At 30.2% G+C, this 18,448-nt stretch overlaps 1 protein-coding gene across 3 annotated transcripts in view; it reads right to left on the bottom strand.

Moving 5' to 3' along the window:
- LOC118199425 (isoaspartyl peptidase/L-asparaginase) overlaps nucleotides 1-18,448 on the bottom strand; it is a 26,193-nt gene extending 7,745 nt beyond the window's left edge. The window contains exons 1-5 of one of the 3 annotated variants that reach the window (XM_085814108.1): nucleotides 18,321-18,448; nucleotides 13,661-16,995; nucleotides 5,133-5,275; nucleotides 3,571-3,731; nucleotides 1,226-1,455 (exon numbers count right to left, since the gene is read on the bottom strand). In XM_085814108.1, coding sequence (XP_085670234.1) covers nucleotides 1,226-1,455; nucleotides 3,571-3,731; nucleotides 5,133-5,275; nucleotides 13,661-13,850 — 724 coding nt within the window. In that variant the 5' untranslated portion in view covers nucleotides 13,851-16,995; nucleotides 18,321-18,448. Of the gene's footprint in view, nucleotides 1-1,225; nucleotides 1,456-3,570; nucleotides 3,732-5,132; nucleotides 5,276-13,660; nucleotides 16,996-17,746; nucleotides 17,886-18,320 lie in introns of those variants that run through there. The other 2 variants (XM_035371288.2, XM_035371287.2) reach the window with 2 other exon arrangements.

Genomic DNA, 18,448 nt, shown 5'->3' with positions numbered 1-18,448 from the left:
CCAATTGCATTTCATATTATAACTCTGGATACTGAGCTGATGTGACAATACATAAGACTCCAACAAATGGTCATCACATTGCAACCACATATAAATATCACCATCATAGTACTGCAGGCAAAAAAAAAAATATTCATCTGAAAGGAGGTCACACCACTTTCAAGTGTATGTGCTTTGTTTAGATGACTACTACAGCCACAGATGCCTGTGTTGTACAATTAAAAGGAAGTGAAGCAATGGAACTCATAAATATGATTTATATCATACCATAGACATACATACCATATCTTATATTAGAAAATGTAAAGAGAAACAAATGTATGTGGCATGGACACACTCAACTGATCAATGTTCATTAATGCTTAACAATGTTTCTACCCGAAACACTAAGTACAGTGAAGTTTTTGCTTAATTTTACAAGTTAATTTTGTTAACTTTGCTGTTCATTGTTGCACTGAGTTTGAGTTATGTTGCAAAATAAAACAAGTTAATATTATTGCATATACATTATTGCCATATTATGAAGCTTTATTAATAACTAAAGCAGAATAGGCACTGGAATTGGTAAAAAATATATAAGCTTTGTTCAGCCTTACATTAAAATTTACAATATGTGTTCCCCTTTTCTGAAAATGAGGCAGTTGACATACTGAACAAACTTCAGTAACAGACATCAGTAGCTGAGAAAGAATGTACAAGGAGAAAAGAACTGGATAGCACTAAAATACTAAGCACAGCAAGATCTTTGTCATCAGGGACTAAAAGAATAGTTTCTACATTTGAAACTGCATATAACAAAGTGAAAAAAGAGTTCGGGATTGAAAATGCAGTATTTTTTTTAAACATTTAAAGCCATAAATGCAAAAGGCAGTAATGCAGATGTAAAGCCCCCTAAACTGCTTTGAATTAAGTTATGTAGATTGCATCTTATGCTGCTAATTATTAAAATTACAGTTTATATTAACTCTGATTAGTAATATATTTATTATATTATTAATATACCATATTAATTTACATGTATTTAATATAATTTTTAATATCATACAGTTAGAGGTTTAATAACTTTGAAAACCATTTAAATAAGTAAATGTAAAAAAAGAAAAAAGAATCTGATTTAAATTCTAAAAAAAAATCTGAGCGTTTTTATTCCTGGCTTTTTTAAACCTTGAAATGAACATCAGCAAATGTAAGTAATATTGCAATATACGAGAAAGGAAATCATTACCTTGCTGCATAAGCCCAGTTATGTGACGTGAAAGACAGACTCGCATGATTGTTTCCCCATGACCAGTAGTAGATGCAGCTCCCACAAAATCATCTGCAAATCCTCCAGCACCAACACAAGGAGTATCTCCTACACGTCCAGCACGTTTGGCAGTGATTCCCCCAGTTGAAGTAGCACAGGCTAAGTGGCCAGCTGAATCAATGGCCACTGCGCCAACAGTGTCATGATCGCTACATTAAATGACAAAATAGTTAGAACTACACACAAGCAGTAAATTAATAAAAAAAATACTAAACATACATTATAAAATGTAATTAAATTCATCACGACATGAATGTCAACTGCATAAGTTTTAATAGGAGAGAAAGCAAAACTTAAAAGCAAGTGTATTTACTTGTCAAAAATATTTTAATTAATTATATCGTTTAGCCATAGTTAAATATTACACTACTTAAAAATTAATTAAAAACATTTTTGGCATTAGTAGAAAGTAGACTGTATTGCATTATGGCACAATATCAACAATTTTCCCAGCTCACTGCCTTCTTTAAGTTTAACACTCCCTATCTTGCAACGGTGATATATCTTTTGAATGTGATCTGTAAGTACTAACAGAAAATGCATTAATGCTTTTATCTTCACTGCAATATATTAATTTATTGACTCAAAACAAAGATGATACTATTACTATCTGAACCCTTGAAAACCAATGTGCTTCAAGCGCCACTATTCTTCAGATTTTGTACTGTCGCTGTACCTTTTCCTAAAATTCTACACTTTTAAAAAGCTACAAATGCTGAGATGATGTCATCAGGACAGACAAGAACATAAGAATAACTGAGCTGATTGTTGATAAGTTGATTTATATAAGTTTTATGAAGAGTAGACCTAGTATTAATAAATGCAACTAGACTTGTGAGGTTACAATAAGAAAAAATGCAGATTCTCACAAAAATTCAGCCTTCAATTTCTCAATTTTTTTATGAACAAAATTGAACAATTCCTAGGACTAAATAAAATGAATTATCAAATTAAGAATGAATAACAGAACTGTCGATTTGCTGCAAATACAATGAACTAACTAATAAAATTATGAAAAGCTAACTTATATTGCTAATGTAATGACAAATAAAAGAATGTAAGAAATATGTATCTAAACAACTTGAAATGCAATAGAATTCTAGGAATAAAATATTAAACTTTGTGAGAAAACTGTTTATGCTAAAAAAGAAATTTTTATCAGTGTATCACTCAAAATAAACATAAATACTACCCTTTTCAAAACACAACTGAGGAAATTAGGCTGATGATAGATTGAACAGATAATGTTAATTCATAAATCATTTACCATAATGAACAATCATGTAGCTTAGCGACTCATAAATTACACTATATTTAGAGAAGAAATGTATTTTTAAAGAGAGAGGTGATAGAATAATTATATTTATAAACAGAATAAGGAAAAGCAGCTCATTAAAAGGTCAGCAGGAGAGTTATGGATTGTTAAAACTGTACAAGGCAAGTAAGATATATTCTGCAGGAAAAATAAAGATTATAATTACTCTAAATTTGCTTTGTTAAAAGAGGAAATTTTTGTTCATCAATTACTGTTTAAAACATGAGCTTTTGATAATATGAGAGGACTATAATTTGTACATTCATTATTTTCCTGAATTTTTGAAAAAAATTCCAATTTTATTTTCGGTACTGTTCTGTTATCAGGACTAGGTTCAGAAATGTATGAATGTATGTATGCATATATGTGTTCATGTATGCATGTATATATAAGTACAAATGTATGTGTGTGTATACATATATGCACATGCATACATATTCATACATTTCTGAATCCGGTCTTGATAACAGAACAGTACCATAGTTTCCACTGCTTTCAAAATTTGCAGGAATACAAACTCCACAATGAATTATCCAATTTTTAAAATATGAAAACAACAATTAAATATTTGAATTATTTTTGTAAAATTAAAACAGCACTTCGAATTACACATGTGTTTCACACAGCATAAATAATTTTTCAATATCCTTAGTACATCTATGTGTTTTTTTTTTTTGTTTGTTTGTTTGTTTGTTTGTTTTGTTTACTATAGATGTAATAATGCTTTAAAAGCAACCAAATTAATATATTCAAAGATGCACTTATATGAATTAAAAATAAATCTAAAACCTCAAAAATCATACACCCATATAATCACATAAAAAGTTTTAAGAGAAAATCTTCAAAAGTTTAAAATTTGTGAAAGGAAATCATATGGTCTCTTAATTTTTACATATTCAAAAAGCGTCAAAAAAGAGACAGTTATATACAGATTGAAATGGAAATTTACTTCAGCATCATAGATGACTTTACAGCATTCATGAATGTTTTATACTGCTGTAATCTGTCTTGAGCCCAGTTAGTGACCAGTTGCTGAGGCTGTATCAAGGGCATTCCCACAATTTGAGCAAATTGGTGAGCGCCAGAACCCATAAAAAGAACATGATCACTCTGAAATAATCAGTGTTTTAAACAACTACTATTCATAATAATCATTAAGCATAACGCAAGCAGTTCATATGACCATTATCTAAATAAATCTAAAAAACTTGATACTCAAGTAGTATAGGACCTATCATTTTCAGTTAGTTCATTATTTCTTAGATGGTACCAATAAAATGCTATTTTTAAATTCAAACATGCAAAATCAGTGGGAAAAAGAAATGACTAAAACAATAATCAATTTAAATGCCATATCTAGAAAATGAATAAATAGAAGCATTAGACATACTACATAATTACTAAAAAAAAAAAAAAAAAAAAAAAAAAAAAAAAAACTTGTTCAGAATCCAAATATATATGTGTAAGCACGATTGTAAATTATTTAATTGTTATTAAACAAAATATCTATTGAGAAAATGGCAACAGCTAATTTCTGGATGTCGTTCTATTTATAATTTAAAAAAATATACATTGAGATGATGTACGCTTGAAATGTTTAATGGTACAATGCATTAAGTACGTTTGTTATGTTACGTACGTTTACGAATACGTTACATGTAGGTTATTAAGATTTATCTTTAAATAAATGTTTGTCTTTTACAACCATTTTACAAGTGATTAATTTAACTACAAAAGAAAGTTAACATATGTACTTGGAATGGGAATATTTTCTCTTGAAGCGACATTAATAGTGTACATAATTTTGACATTAATACAGGATATAATTTTGAATTCGATAATACTTCACAAATGAAAAAGGATCAAGAAGTAACAACACTTTTCTTTTTTCCTTTTGGTTCACAAGAAGCAGGCTGAAGTTAGATGTTTAATCTGGCTTTCATACTACAGATGAATTATGCTAGAAGTAACATAATTTTTTTCTTTTGGTTTGCAAGAAACAGGATAAAGTTAAAAGATGTTTAAGCTGGCTTTTAAACTACAGATGAATTATGCTGAATTGCTGAAACAAGTGAAAACTCGAACTGAAATTCAAAAACAAATGAACTTTTATCAATTAGTGCTCTGAAAAAATTTTAATACTTTGATTTGGCAGAAATCTGACTGATAATGCTGACTTAGTAAAGTCTGAAAAGTAACAAAATGCTCAGAAAACAGATTTTATGAATACGATACATTAATAATAATGCTATGATAGAATTGTCTATGATAGAAGAATTGTCATAAATTATGCTGAAAGCTACTTAAAATATAGTGTTTCTGTTCCTGTCTATCTATTATAAACTATTTGAAAAAAATAATGTTACTAAATGTTAAAGTGTGATCCTTCTTCTTATTACAAACTATAACTTTATGAAGCAAAGACTATCTAAGACTATCACTATATTAGTTTTTCCTGTTATTAGTAACATATCAAGCAGGAACAGATGACAACTTTCTTCATATCCTTACTTGTTCCATGATTTTTCTAGCTAAAGATACAGGATTAGCAACTTTGGTAACAGCTGCTACAGCACCAGCCTTCATACGTGTGCCCTCCATAATTATTGCATCCATTTCAACATCTCCATTTATTGTAAGTGATGATCCAAAACCTATTTCCATAATTTAAGAAGAAATATATATATATAAAAAAAAAGACACTAAATACATTTTTATAGTATTTGTGTTTTACCACAAAATATAAAAATTCTGTCACAGCAGAAAATGGTAATCAGAGGACGCAACAGAAAGTTTCTATAAACACATCTGAATATAATTTATATAACACATTCATTACATAAAAGCAAAGACATTGTGCTTTGAAGTAAATATATCAGTTTCAATCACATGTAAAAACCATTAATTCATTTTACAATATTACGGATATTTGTAAAATTCAGTTTACTAATAACACTTAATGATCTAATCGCTTATGTTTCAGCACCTTTCACAAAAGATACTTGTACATAAACCAGAGATTTGGTGGAAAAGTTGGCAGAAAATATTGCTTATTGATAAATACTGCATAAAATGATTAAATAATAAAGTACATACATACCTTCATTTACTGCATTTTACAGATTCCTCCTTTCTCCCCAATTAACAAGTCTATCATTATGACATAGCCGAAACATACACACACACTTCAGTTCCTGTTAATTTTCAAGCATCACCCAGAGTTCTACAGTTTATCAAATTGAAGAACCTTTTCTTCTAATTATTTTATTATTGTTGATTAGGAGTGACTCTGATCAAAGCAGATGTTTAAATACATTATTTTCCACTCGCACAGCATAATTTTAACATGCATTATGGTATATTTTTTTTTTCCCCCAGTTTAGTGCTAAGAATGGAAACCTCAAAAGTTAATTTCTGTCATATATTAGTCTCATTTATTTTAGAAAAGGGACATATGCTAGTCCTACTCTCATTGAATTTGTGCTTTATATTAAACTATTGTTTCTGAAGGTGGTTTGAGAAACACAGACATTTCAGCCTCAAAAATGATGCCCAGTCTGGAGAACCATCCTCCATAAACAAGGAGCTATTAAAACAATTATTGCTAAAAATCTACATTATACAGTTTAGACAAGCTAAATATTCCAAAAAGTACAGTACATGATCATTTGTATCCAAAAAGTACAGTACATGATTAAGACTGGGTATGCCAGCTGCTATGATGTATGACTATCCCATAAATTTATACTGTTTTAAAGAGTATAATACAGTACAAAATCTGAAATCCGAACGTCCATTATCCGGAATGATCTAAAATCCGGAGCTCGAAGCCACAAACTTTTTTTTTTTTTTTTGTATGCTTTACGCAAGTTTGATTTTTCCTTCCATAATAAAACACGTGAAGATTTTTCACTTAAAAATTCCGATTGTTAATTTCACTTAGGCACTAAATAAAATACATCGTTATGAAAGAACAATCATGTAAGCATAAATTTGTGAGATTAAATAATTTGGCTCCATAGCTGAATATCTGCTTGGCATTACATTTCAAACCAATACCAATAATGAATTATTGGTAGTTTATCGTGCAAGCCACGATGTTACCAGCTCTGCTGAAATAATGCCATGAGAGCGGCAATTGAGATTGTAATCTACATGAAGAGTATTGTGTCTATGGAACGGTGACTTGAGTCTGACATCTCAAACCGAAACATTCACCTATTTTATATCCCTGTCACCGACCTGGGGAGTCATTATTTATTATATTTTGCTTTATCACCACATGTTTATCAATACATGACAGCTTCAGTAATAACTCATGCAGCGATGTGTAAACTTTTTTTATATTAGTAATTGAATAATAAGAGTACGGCAACCTTTTCTGCTAACATTACACTTGGCGATGATTATAGATTTTTTAAATGTTCTAAGAAATGTTGACGAGGAAAAATTCAACAAAAATTTATTTTCATACGCTAAATATAGATTTTAATGAAACTCATAGGCCAAAAGATTACATTTAGTGCTATTTTAATTAAGAATAATTGATATGTTATTCACCATAAACCCAGAAGCAGCGGCAGAATATGACCACACTGGATGGCAGAATTTAGGAAAGACACAATTTTTGGAATTTGGGGAAGCACCGAGCGGCAAAATTAAGGGATGAGAAGTTTTTTATAATTTGGGGGGGGGGACACTGGGATCCAAAGTTTAGGCGCGGCGAAAATTTAGAATTTAGGAAGGCACTTCGCAGCAGAATTTAGAAACTACACCAGGAGGTATCTAGCGCCGGCCCTAGATAAAGCCTTAAGTATACGTGGGAGTTTATTTATTCAGGACTCAGATTAGTTTTAAGCATGTGCAAGAAATAAACGTAGGTATAGTAAATAACTAATACAATTCATGCTTGATTTAATACACAATAGGAGCAAGACAAAATTTAGCGGAACAGCTTGGCTTTCGTCACCAATCTTGTGATACACAGCCAATAATGTATAACGGACGCTATTAAACTAGGTAAAATTATATTAAATGATTCTAAGGCATTTCAGTTAATGTAGCAGACTGTGCTGCTTTTTAATCTTCTAATATGATCCAGCTTATTATTTTTTGCAGACTGTTATTATTACAGCAATTTTATAAACATTAAGTTTGAACTTTTGATTATATCGAAAAGAGTTTCCAATTCTGGAGCTGCCAAAGGATCTACAAAACGAAACTATGTTTCGATGTCTATTAAACAAAAAGTGGTATTGCTGCAAAAAATGGATAAAGGCATATCCATCTCAAAATTAAGCGAGGAGTATGGCATTGGAAAGTCAACTGTATATGACATAAGAAAAAGGAATTTTTTATATAAGCAACTTAAACAACATTTTTACATTGGAAGAAATATTTAATAAAGCAAATATTAAACTTTTTTTTAAATAAATTTTGATACTCTTTAGATCATAATTGTTCTTTGTTTCATAAATTATGATTTCATATTTTTAATTGTAGAATTTCTGCATGCCATCTTACTAGGTTTAAATTGATGATCTATTGTCCGGAAAAAATCCCAAATCCGGAATCGCCGAATCCGGATTTCGGACTTTGTACTGTATATCTATTCAAATTTTAGTATGTGATTTTTTGGTGAAAAGAAATAAAGAAGCTCCTTTTTGCAAACAATCCATTTCTGGAGATGAGAAGTGACTACTATACAATAATGCTACAAGAAAAATATCAAAGGGTAAACCAGAAGAACCTTCTTGAGTAATAATGAAAATCGGTTTCATTCCAAAAACTGTAATGCTTGTGTATAGCAGGACTGCAAAGAAATTGTATATTATGAATTGTTACCACCAAACAAGACAATAAATTTGGAAAATTGTGTTTTTAAGCAACAGGTTTAAATGCAGAAACAAAGTGCTCAGAACTGACCAATTATCGAGTTGTTGTCATTATGGCAATACTTATTCCCACATTTCAATGAATGTCCGAAAAAGATTTATTGAACATGGCTGGGATATTTTCATCCTCCATACCTTGTCCCCTTGCATTTTCATCTTTCAGGTCATCTCATAATCACCTGGAATTCACTTCTTTGGAAACTGTCAAATAGCCTTTTTTATAACTTCTTTACTAATAAAGCTAAAGCCATTTTTAAGAAATGAATTTTCCAGCTGCCACAGAGATGGTAAAAAATCATAGAACAAAGCAGTGCTTGTGATTCAATGATTTTTTTTCAAGTTTTTTGTATAGTTTCATTTGTATTTTTCATCAAAAACTAATAAAGCTTTCCATATGACCCAACAGTTTTATTTTTTCACTTTACTTCAAATATCATCTTCTAAACTTGGAAGACTTCTTTTCCGCTTTTAATCGGAACTTTCTGCCTTTACACACATTTATGCAAACCTACCTTAAACTATTGACTCTTGCTTTACAAATCAGGTTTTGCAATGCTTTAGGTGTACACATCACCATTTCCTGTATGCTTTATTTCTAACCTAAGCAAAATATTAAGGACACCTAACAGCTTGCACCATCACAATTTCCTTCCCCATAATTTTAATTGTATTTTATTTGATTTTCAGCCAATGCCTGCCAATTAATTGCTTACATCTAAACCAAATATTTTTTAATTTGATTCCGGGGGTAGGGATATTTGCTCACCGAAGAACTAGATTTCGCCAAGGAAATGAACCATGTTTTCTGATATACTTCTAAAATTCATGCCACAGTATCTCATTGATAGAAACAGCTTTGCATTCCTTTTAACCCAGTAATCTGGGGTACAAAAATAAAATAAGAAAATTAAATTAAATTAAAAAAATAATGAGCCAAGTGGCTTCAGATGTTAGAAATCATGTTTTAGGTTCATAATATTAAATATTAAACCAAACTTCACGATTTTCAGAAGAAATTGAAAAAATGAGAAAGTCATGAGAAAAACACTGTAAATCAGGTTGGCAGAAACACAGAATCTCAAAATTTTAGTAGGTACCTCTGAATAAGGATGCTTTTGTATAATAAAATGAAACATGATATTGGCAACTTGATCTGTGTCAGGTCAAAAAGAAACATAATAAAAGTACTTGGTAAGCTATAAAACTGCATGGCAGGCTTGCACAATAGCAGTTTTTTGTTCTTTTGCTTTCCTTTTCTTGGTTTGCTAGCAGAAAATTTCTAAATCGACATGCAACAAGTCTGATTATTATGCTACAAATTAATTTTACTGAATCAGCTATCACTCTTGACAGAAAAATCATGAATTCTTACCCAGAAATGTTGCATTTGTTCATAACATTAACAATTAATAAGCAACGTTTTTTTTTTTTTTTTTTTTTTTTGTGAGGACCCTACTTAAATTCATAAATACATGAATGAAGATACAGTCAAAAGTCGTTAATTCGGACACCCATAATCCGGATCTCAAAACTACAAACTTTCTGCGCATGCATCGCGTTGACGCATGCGTGCAAGATCTTTACGGCTGCGCATAATACGTTTACGCATGCGCGTTTAATGTATAACGTACGGTATAAGCTAAAATTCTCTATTTCAGTTAATGTTGCAGATTGCGTTGTCCCTCAATCTTCGAATTGGATCCGGCTTATTATTTTTTGCAGACTGTTAGAGCAATTTTATAAAAAGTAAACTTGAACTTTCAATTATGTCAAGTAGAATTTCCGATGCTGGAGCTCCCAAAGGATCTACAAAGTGAAAGTATGTTTCAATGTCCATCAAACAAAAAGTGGAATCGCTGCAAAAAATGGATAAAGGCATATCCTTTATTTCGCTAACCATTCCAAAATCTGTTTATCAATTTCACGCTGCTCTGCGGCGGCCGGGGAGGGGACACCGCTGTGCGCAATAAATTGGAAGTTGATCTGTCAGCACTATCCTTATCTTCAGGGCAGATGTTTTCATTTTATTTGGCTTATAATTCCTTACTAAATGTAGTATTTCATCTCGAAGTACTCCGTCTTTGATATGATTTAAATCAAATTCTCGTCATTATGATTCGCTTCCGATAGTGAAGAAAGTGACAAAGAGGTTATTGAAAACGAAAAAATTTCAATTGACAAATTAGTCGGTATTCTCAACACAGCAATTATAGGACTTGAACAGCGGAACTTTGTAACTGAACAAGAAATTATGTCTGTTTATAGAATTAAAGAGAAAGTATTATCACATGAAACGAAGCAACTCAACTTACATTGAAAGAAATGTTTAATAAAGTAAACAAATAAATATTAAGCTTTTTTTTTTTTTTTTTTTTTTTTTTTTTTTTGTAAATTTTGATACCCTGTAGATCATAACTGTTCTTTATTTCATAAATTACGGTTTCATATTTTTAATTTTATAATTTCTGCATGCCATCTTGCCAGATTTAAACTGATGATCTATAATCCGGAATCGCCGAAGTCCCAACGAGTCCGGATTAACGACTTTTGACTGTATTATGTAGATCGACTGAACTGCATCAGTATTTCCAGATGATGTTTTTTTAAATTCAGATGAAGAAATGCAATAAAGTAGCTAGATGCCCATGAAAAACAGACTTTTGTGGTACGTTAAAAGAGGTACACCTTACAAAAGAAGAAAAAAAGGGGACTACAGTTCTATATCTCTTTTTCTACTGGGCCGACTGACGAAATTTAACTTGCGCTTTTCATGTTTCACGAAATTCTTAATTTATGGTAACAAGTTTTCCTTTCCACTTCACAGTGCTTCAGTGGAATAAAATAAACATCGTTCATTCTCTAAACAATTTTAACAAAATGTGTAAACCATATTTGGTGTTATCACAAGTTACAAATATACCAAATTTCAAAATGAGTAAATATATAAATGCATGTACTATATGTTCAAAACTTTTGAATAAAAAATTCTAATTTTTCACAGATATGCCTAGAAATGCATCTACTTTAAGATGATGGCAAAAACTTTATAGTTCATAATTTAAAAAAGTTTTGAAAAAATTTATAAAATTACTAAAAAATACAAATTTAAAAAATAAATCAGAAAATAACTGTGAATTTTATTTGGATTAAACCTAAATTTTGAGCTGTGAAGAAAGGAATCCAGAAAGTTTAATTAAAAAAAAAAAGATATAATAAATATAGACCATATTCAATAACATGAAGAAGAGAGAGCTCTAACATTTTGAGAGCTAATATTTTATAAATTACTACTGTGATTTTTACAGAACTTGACATTTGGGCAAAATTTGAGTTGTAGAATCAAAATATGGAAAAAATAGGTATGTCATTTCAGGAAATGTCCAATTTTGTGTCATAATATTTATGTCAGAACAATGCTGTAAATAAATCTAACATACATCCTAAGTCGTGCTTTCGAGCTCACCGAAAACTAGATGCTCAACGCAAGTTAAATTTTAGTAATCAGCCCAGTAGAATGGAAATAAAAGAAATGTCCCTTTTTTTTTTGTGTGTGTACCGAGATGCAAGAAGCATTTGAAGCAATTCAGTTCCGATGTTACAAAATAACGAGTACATGCAATTTTGTGGCATTTATTTTAATTTATTACTTTTTTTGGAGTAAGGAAGGAGTAAAGTGCTACACATTTTGATCCATTCTCTTCTCGTGTGATATACAATATATGAATTACAGAAGGGCATCTAGTATCTCATATGAATACTGCTTTTAAAATTTCATACACTTTGCTATTGTAACTGCGCTATCCAAAAGTTCAAAATTTTTAATTTTATGAACAAATGAGGATAAAATGTATGTGAGTAACTGGATATGGAATATTAAATAAATGTTTAAAGAATGACAGATAGATGACAGAGATCTTATACCAGATATTTTCCTTTGCTTAAAACATACGGTTAGAGTAAATTGAAGGGTGCCCCTTGTATTACTGCGAAGTTGTCATTTCATGATGTAATCGGCTGTGTGATTGCCACAAATTTTGAATGACATCAAAAGGTTTGTAAGAATTTGTGGTGTGTGTTGGTTAAGAAATACATTGCTTACTTTGTGGTTTAGATGGTAGAATAAGATTATTTTGAAGTTTCTGTAAAATTTAGAATGAAAGGGGAAAAGTGCATTAATTGACTGGTGTGTAAATGAAGGTTTACTTAGAAGCCATTATAAGTGTCCTGTTTGTAGGAAGGAAATGCATATGTTTAAACGTCGGAGGATAGATACGGAAGATACTTTTTTTACCCTTATTTTTGTGAATTTACGTGGTCACGCCCATATACGGATTCTAGTCAAATAGTTTTAGGAAGTTTTGGGATGCTGTTAATGCTGAAGGAATTTTGTGTGGACTGAAGGACTCAGAAATTTTTAAATAAGATAAGTGGATATTTGCTTTGTGTAGTGCTTAGATGCATACGATGAATTTCCTTTTTTATGTTATTTTATTGATTGATTTAAAATGTAGTTTATTGAGATTACGTTTTTTTTTTGTTTTTTTTTTTTTTGTTTGTTTGTTTGGCTCTACTGTAGAATTGGGTGCTCCTTTGATTTTTTAAGTGAAAATAGGTCGACGTGTACATGGATAAAGTTAAAAGAGTATGCAATGCCATTTTTGTGCAATTCAGGGATTTTTTTAAAGTGAAAATAGGTCGATGTGTACATGGATAAAGGGAGTACGCAATACGAAGTTTGTGCAATTCTCTGATTTTTTTTAAGTGAAAATAGGTCGATGTGTACATGGATAAAAAGTTTGTGCAATTCTTTGACTTGTTATTTTGTCTTTGTGTAGTGGTGATTTTTGGCACAAAAACTGGTGCTACATAAAGACAAAATAACAAGTCAAAGAATTGCACAAACTCAGTATCCATTTATCGCCAAAAAATGCCAATTTTCGCCAAGGGGCACCAGAAAATATATTTTTACCAAACATACTACTCTACGATATTGATTCACAAAATGATGCAATTTAATTTAGTGATATTTATAAGCTGATAGATGAAATTTCATGAAATGTCCTAAATAATATCAATTTAGAATTTATCCAATAATCAGAAAACAATTTTTGTAACTCAAAATGGTACGAAAAGTTTCATACAAACCTGCATTGAAAACTGGATCATCCTCCATAACTTTAATTGCAGCCTCCACAGCATCTAGTGCAGTACCATCTGGTGATAAAAGCACATCATATCCTTTGTTGACTGCTCTTTTCACGCCTTCCATTTTGAGAGGCTGTTTATCAGGAGGTACAGTGGCTGCTCCTCCATGAACAATGATTACAGGCATCATTCTCTTCTTTACTGTTGGCGAACGAAGATGTTTCCGTGAAAATCGGGGGTGAGCTACGTGGTGAAGGACAGGGAGAAGAGCGAGGGGAATTCAGAGGAGACGGACGAGGTCGAACAGATGTGGACATGTTAGTACGGTTAAAGATGGAAGTCAGGATGATTTAAAGCTGAGAGAAACAAAAGCGAAGTCCTTTGAAGCTAGAAAACCAGCAATTGAGAAATTTGCACAGAATTACATGCTAGTTTATTTTTTTATTTTTTTTTTTTTTCTTTTTCTTCAGAGTTTCTTATAGTGCAACACGAAACCAAACAGCAAGAACAGAACAGAATGAAGAATGTCAGAAACATTTGATGGATTGATAATATTTTAAATCTTAATATTTTAAGTAAAATTATAAGGTACAGATTTTAAATTCTTTTAGTTTTATGTAGAATTGAGATGAATCCGAAGGTTTTTTTTTTTTTTTTTTAATCTAAAATCCTTCATACGAAAATAAGAAAAGGGGAGGAAGAAAAAAATTTCTACTTTATATTAAAAGCTTTTAACAAAGGCAAAATTAAAAATCTGAATTTAATAAAAAATTTAAGAATACATTTCTAAAAATGATTCTACATTCATGAAAGAATATATGAAATTTAGTAGATGAAGTACATAAAGTACTTCTCAAGACATAATTTGAGAAATTTTGAATAAAAAATATTTGAGTACCAGGTTATTTTACAAAGTTAACATAAATACATACTAAACGAGGAATGTTAAATTTTCCCCCCAAAAAAACAGTATGGCACCCAGAGTCGCCACATAGTGATCAGGTAACCGTCAATAAATTCTTTTGTTGGATGACAGTGAAACAAATCTTTCCATAATTTTGAATTAAAATACTTAACAGTATTTTAGGTTAGGATCCAAAAGATTCAAATGACAAGAAAAGTGTGAAGAATTTTCTATATTCAGATCTTTTTCTTCAAAATTGAAGAAATTAGATTCACGAGATATGAAGATTCGAACATCCTGTACCTAAGCCAGCCCTAACATTTTTTTAAACCACGTAAGGACATAACCTGAGTTAATTAATTATATGCAATGAATGCAGTTTCCCTTATTCCAGGATAACATGGACTGGATTAACTACATCAGTATCATCAAATCCATTCATGTTCAAGCAATGATATACAATTACTGTGCATATAATCAAGTATATTTGAAAATAATTCGCAGGATTTTATACCATATGACAGAGTATTTTAAACTAGATTAATGTCCCATGCTTCACTACAGGCTAAAGAAACAAATAAGTCCCCATGCACACAACCCCAAATTATTTAAAATCTGCGATAGTTACATAGATTAAGTAACCAGTCAGTGCTAGTTATTTCTTTACCCTGAAGACTGCAAATTCGTAAAATATATTGGTCCTTCAAGAGTTAAGACTTCAGCTTGATACAGCTAGTACAGCTCCTTAGCGAAAAACATCGAGATGATGATGTCATTTGAAAAGGTTAGATTTACTAGAAAGAGAGAAGGAAATCATTCCAATCTCACACAAAATTGACTTTATTTTAGCATTTTGATTGTAAAAAAAGAACATAGTATTTAAAAAGTTACAGGAAATTCAAAAGAAGCAAAGTAACAGTTAATTAATCACTTGTTCCCCCCCCCAAGCATTCTAGGAAGAATAAAACATTTCTTTCAATTACTTTTATAAATATTTTAATATTTTAATATTTATAAAATACATATCACACCATTAAATTACTCAACATTCACAGATCTTTCAAAGAATCTATAAAATCTGTTTAAATATACTGTATTACTTGTACTACTGTAAATGTACTTACTGTAAATGTACTATATGTATGTAATTACTTACTGTAAATGTACTGTATGTATTAATACTGTATTTAATTAAATATCTCTTAATAAGTGAAGAATCTTAGTTGAATACCCTTCTACTCATCATGAAAAACAAATACTAAATATACATTTTTATACGAAAAATAACTAAAAAATATTTTCACATTAATAACTAAGACAAAAAATTTCATAACAGAATAAGCAGCTTTGGCATTTAATTAAAAAAAAAGTTTTAATAATTTTCTACATGAATTCTGATGAGGCTTGGGTTGAAGACATTAAATGCAAGAAATTAAATAAATAAATAAAATAAAAAAGCTTTCTAATATCAGCTATTTTTTCATTTCTTTTCCATTATGTTTCTAACATTCTTCATTATCTCAGGCAGGAATAAACCCATAAAAAGCTCAAATAACGAAATTTTTTCACAAATATAAGTCCAGAAAAACAATCATTACACACATTTCTTCACAAATATAGTCCAGAAAACCAATCATTACAAAGAAATGGCAAAAGCAGCATCAAACAATACAGTAAAGAATCATTAATGACACATTTTATTATAAGAATCTTTAGCATAGCAAAACATTAACAGTGGCACCTGGGAGATAAAATGCCACATTCAATAACAAATATAATATTTGTGATTTACACACACATCAATCAATCAGCTGGAGCAGACTTGCAATATAATTCCTTATATATTAATTTGTATTCATAATAACAAGGAGAAAAACTGCATCACTAATTAGAAAAATAGCTAAAAGTACAAAGATATGTAACGTAAAACATGCCTTTTAATCTGTCGTGTGTTAAATACGGGAAATTCGATTTTACACTTGTTTCATTATAATTATAAGCATATTCCAAAATAAAGTAATGTCTAATAGGCTTCAAATCCAGATGCTTATTTATCAAAATTAGATTCCCTTACATAAAATACACATTTCTGGTATTAAAAGTTCACCAAACTTCAATAAGAAAAGAATAAATAAAACAGCATACTAAATATAGTTAATGATACTGAAGAGTAAAAGCAACAGTGTATGCAGAAAATAAATTTTTAAAAATGCTGAATAGAAAAGAGAAATTAAAATCTCTGGGTGGGGAACTAATTACTGAATACTAGTTAGAAAGGGAATAGGTTAGTAAATTAACATAATCAGACTTCATTTTGAATTTAAATCATATATAAAGAATACTCCAGAAGATCTGCAAACATGCATTTTATGCTTCATTATAAAGATTTAGCACAGCTCTATTTAATGCAAAAGTAAAATTCCATTGTAATCTGAAAAAATATAAAAATATTCTATAAATACTGCAACTTGTAAGCATGCTAAAATAAACCCAAATTAAAGTAATTTATAACGTATAACAGAAAAAAGAAATTTAATTAACTAAAAGCCAAAATGAAAAAATGTTTCTATAATTTATTTACATTGACTTCTATGAGATATTTCACTAGGATATTTTCATAACGTTATGACTGGATATTGATAAGCACTATGATGTAAAAACTCTAGGTGTTAAAATTCAAACAAAAAAAAAGGAGGATGCAATGACCATATGAAATATTTTAACTCTGAGCCACAACGTTATGATTGGATATTGATAGGCACTATGATGTAAAAAAACTCTAGGCGTTAAAATTCAAACAACAACAAAAAAAAAAAAAGGGGGAGGATGCAATGACCATATGAAATATTTTAACTCTGAGCCACAGTATTTACTCCATTCCCTGGGAAATATTGGGGAAAAAATAATGTAATGAACATTCATTAGTTTATACTTCTGCTTCATTTTTTAAAACACATACAGATTGCAAAATGAATCCAAAGAATAAAATTATGTGACAGCAAGTAAGTTTTTAAATTTACGGTTTTGGGTGCTATCATAAAATTTTATAAAATTTCTTCTCCTACGCAAGATTTAAAATATGCATTCTCATACAGCATAACTTCTTGTTGAAACTCAGTAATGGACAATTTTTATTCAAATATGAAACAATAATATAGTCAAGATTATACAATCATACGTACCTTATGAATAGATATTCGAGTTTAAAAACTGTTATTAATTAATGTACAATATTATCCAGCTGATTCTGCACTTGACGAAATTTTCTAGCTAAAAAGTTTCTTTTCTCTTTTAAATATTTTAATCGCCACTCTTTTAACTTATAACCAAAACCAACACCAAATAAAAATGAAACGGATACCACCAAAAACAAGCCCCTACTGGATAAACTCACTACCATTTCTAGTTACGATTACGAAATCGATTCTTTTGACAAATATGAACAATCACGTGTAGTAACTTCAAGAACACAATTGACATCATTGAGAGTTCAAAATCCTTTGTTAAGAAGTGATAAACATCGGTGAACCACCTCATAGATATTCCGTATCATATTTTAAGAGATTAAACACTGTTCGAAATACGATAAAGATAAGATATAAAATCTGATCGCCTCATTCAAATAAACCGAAATATTCAGACAAAAGATATATTCAGAAAACAGCTTTGACACCATGCGAAGGGAGATTATGTTTAATTAAGACACAATAACACGTCGAATAAATACTAATTCAGAAGTCAAACAACAAAACTCACCTGTCAACAAACTGTCACTAAACTCTTAAACGAAGGACCATATAATCCGATCCCTAAAGATCCTTCACCTTCGGATTTGTCAAAAATAAAAACTGCGATCAACTTCACAAATCATTTCAAGCAACTTA

The sequence above is a fragment of the Stegodyphus dumicola genome, chromosome 3 (genome assembly GCF_044657685.1).
Source record: "Stegodyphus dumicola isolate Sdum_Otavi_A_Nest chromosome 3, ASM4465768v1".
Classification (NCBI taxonomy): Eukaryota; Metazoa; Arthropoda; class Arachnida; order Araneae; family Eresidae; genus Stegodyphus; species Stegodyphus dumicola.
This window is presented reverse-complemented; position numbering and strand designations above follow the sequence as displayed.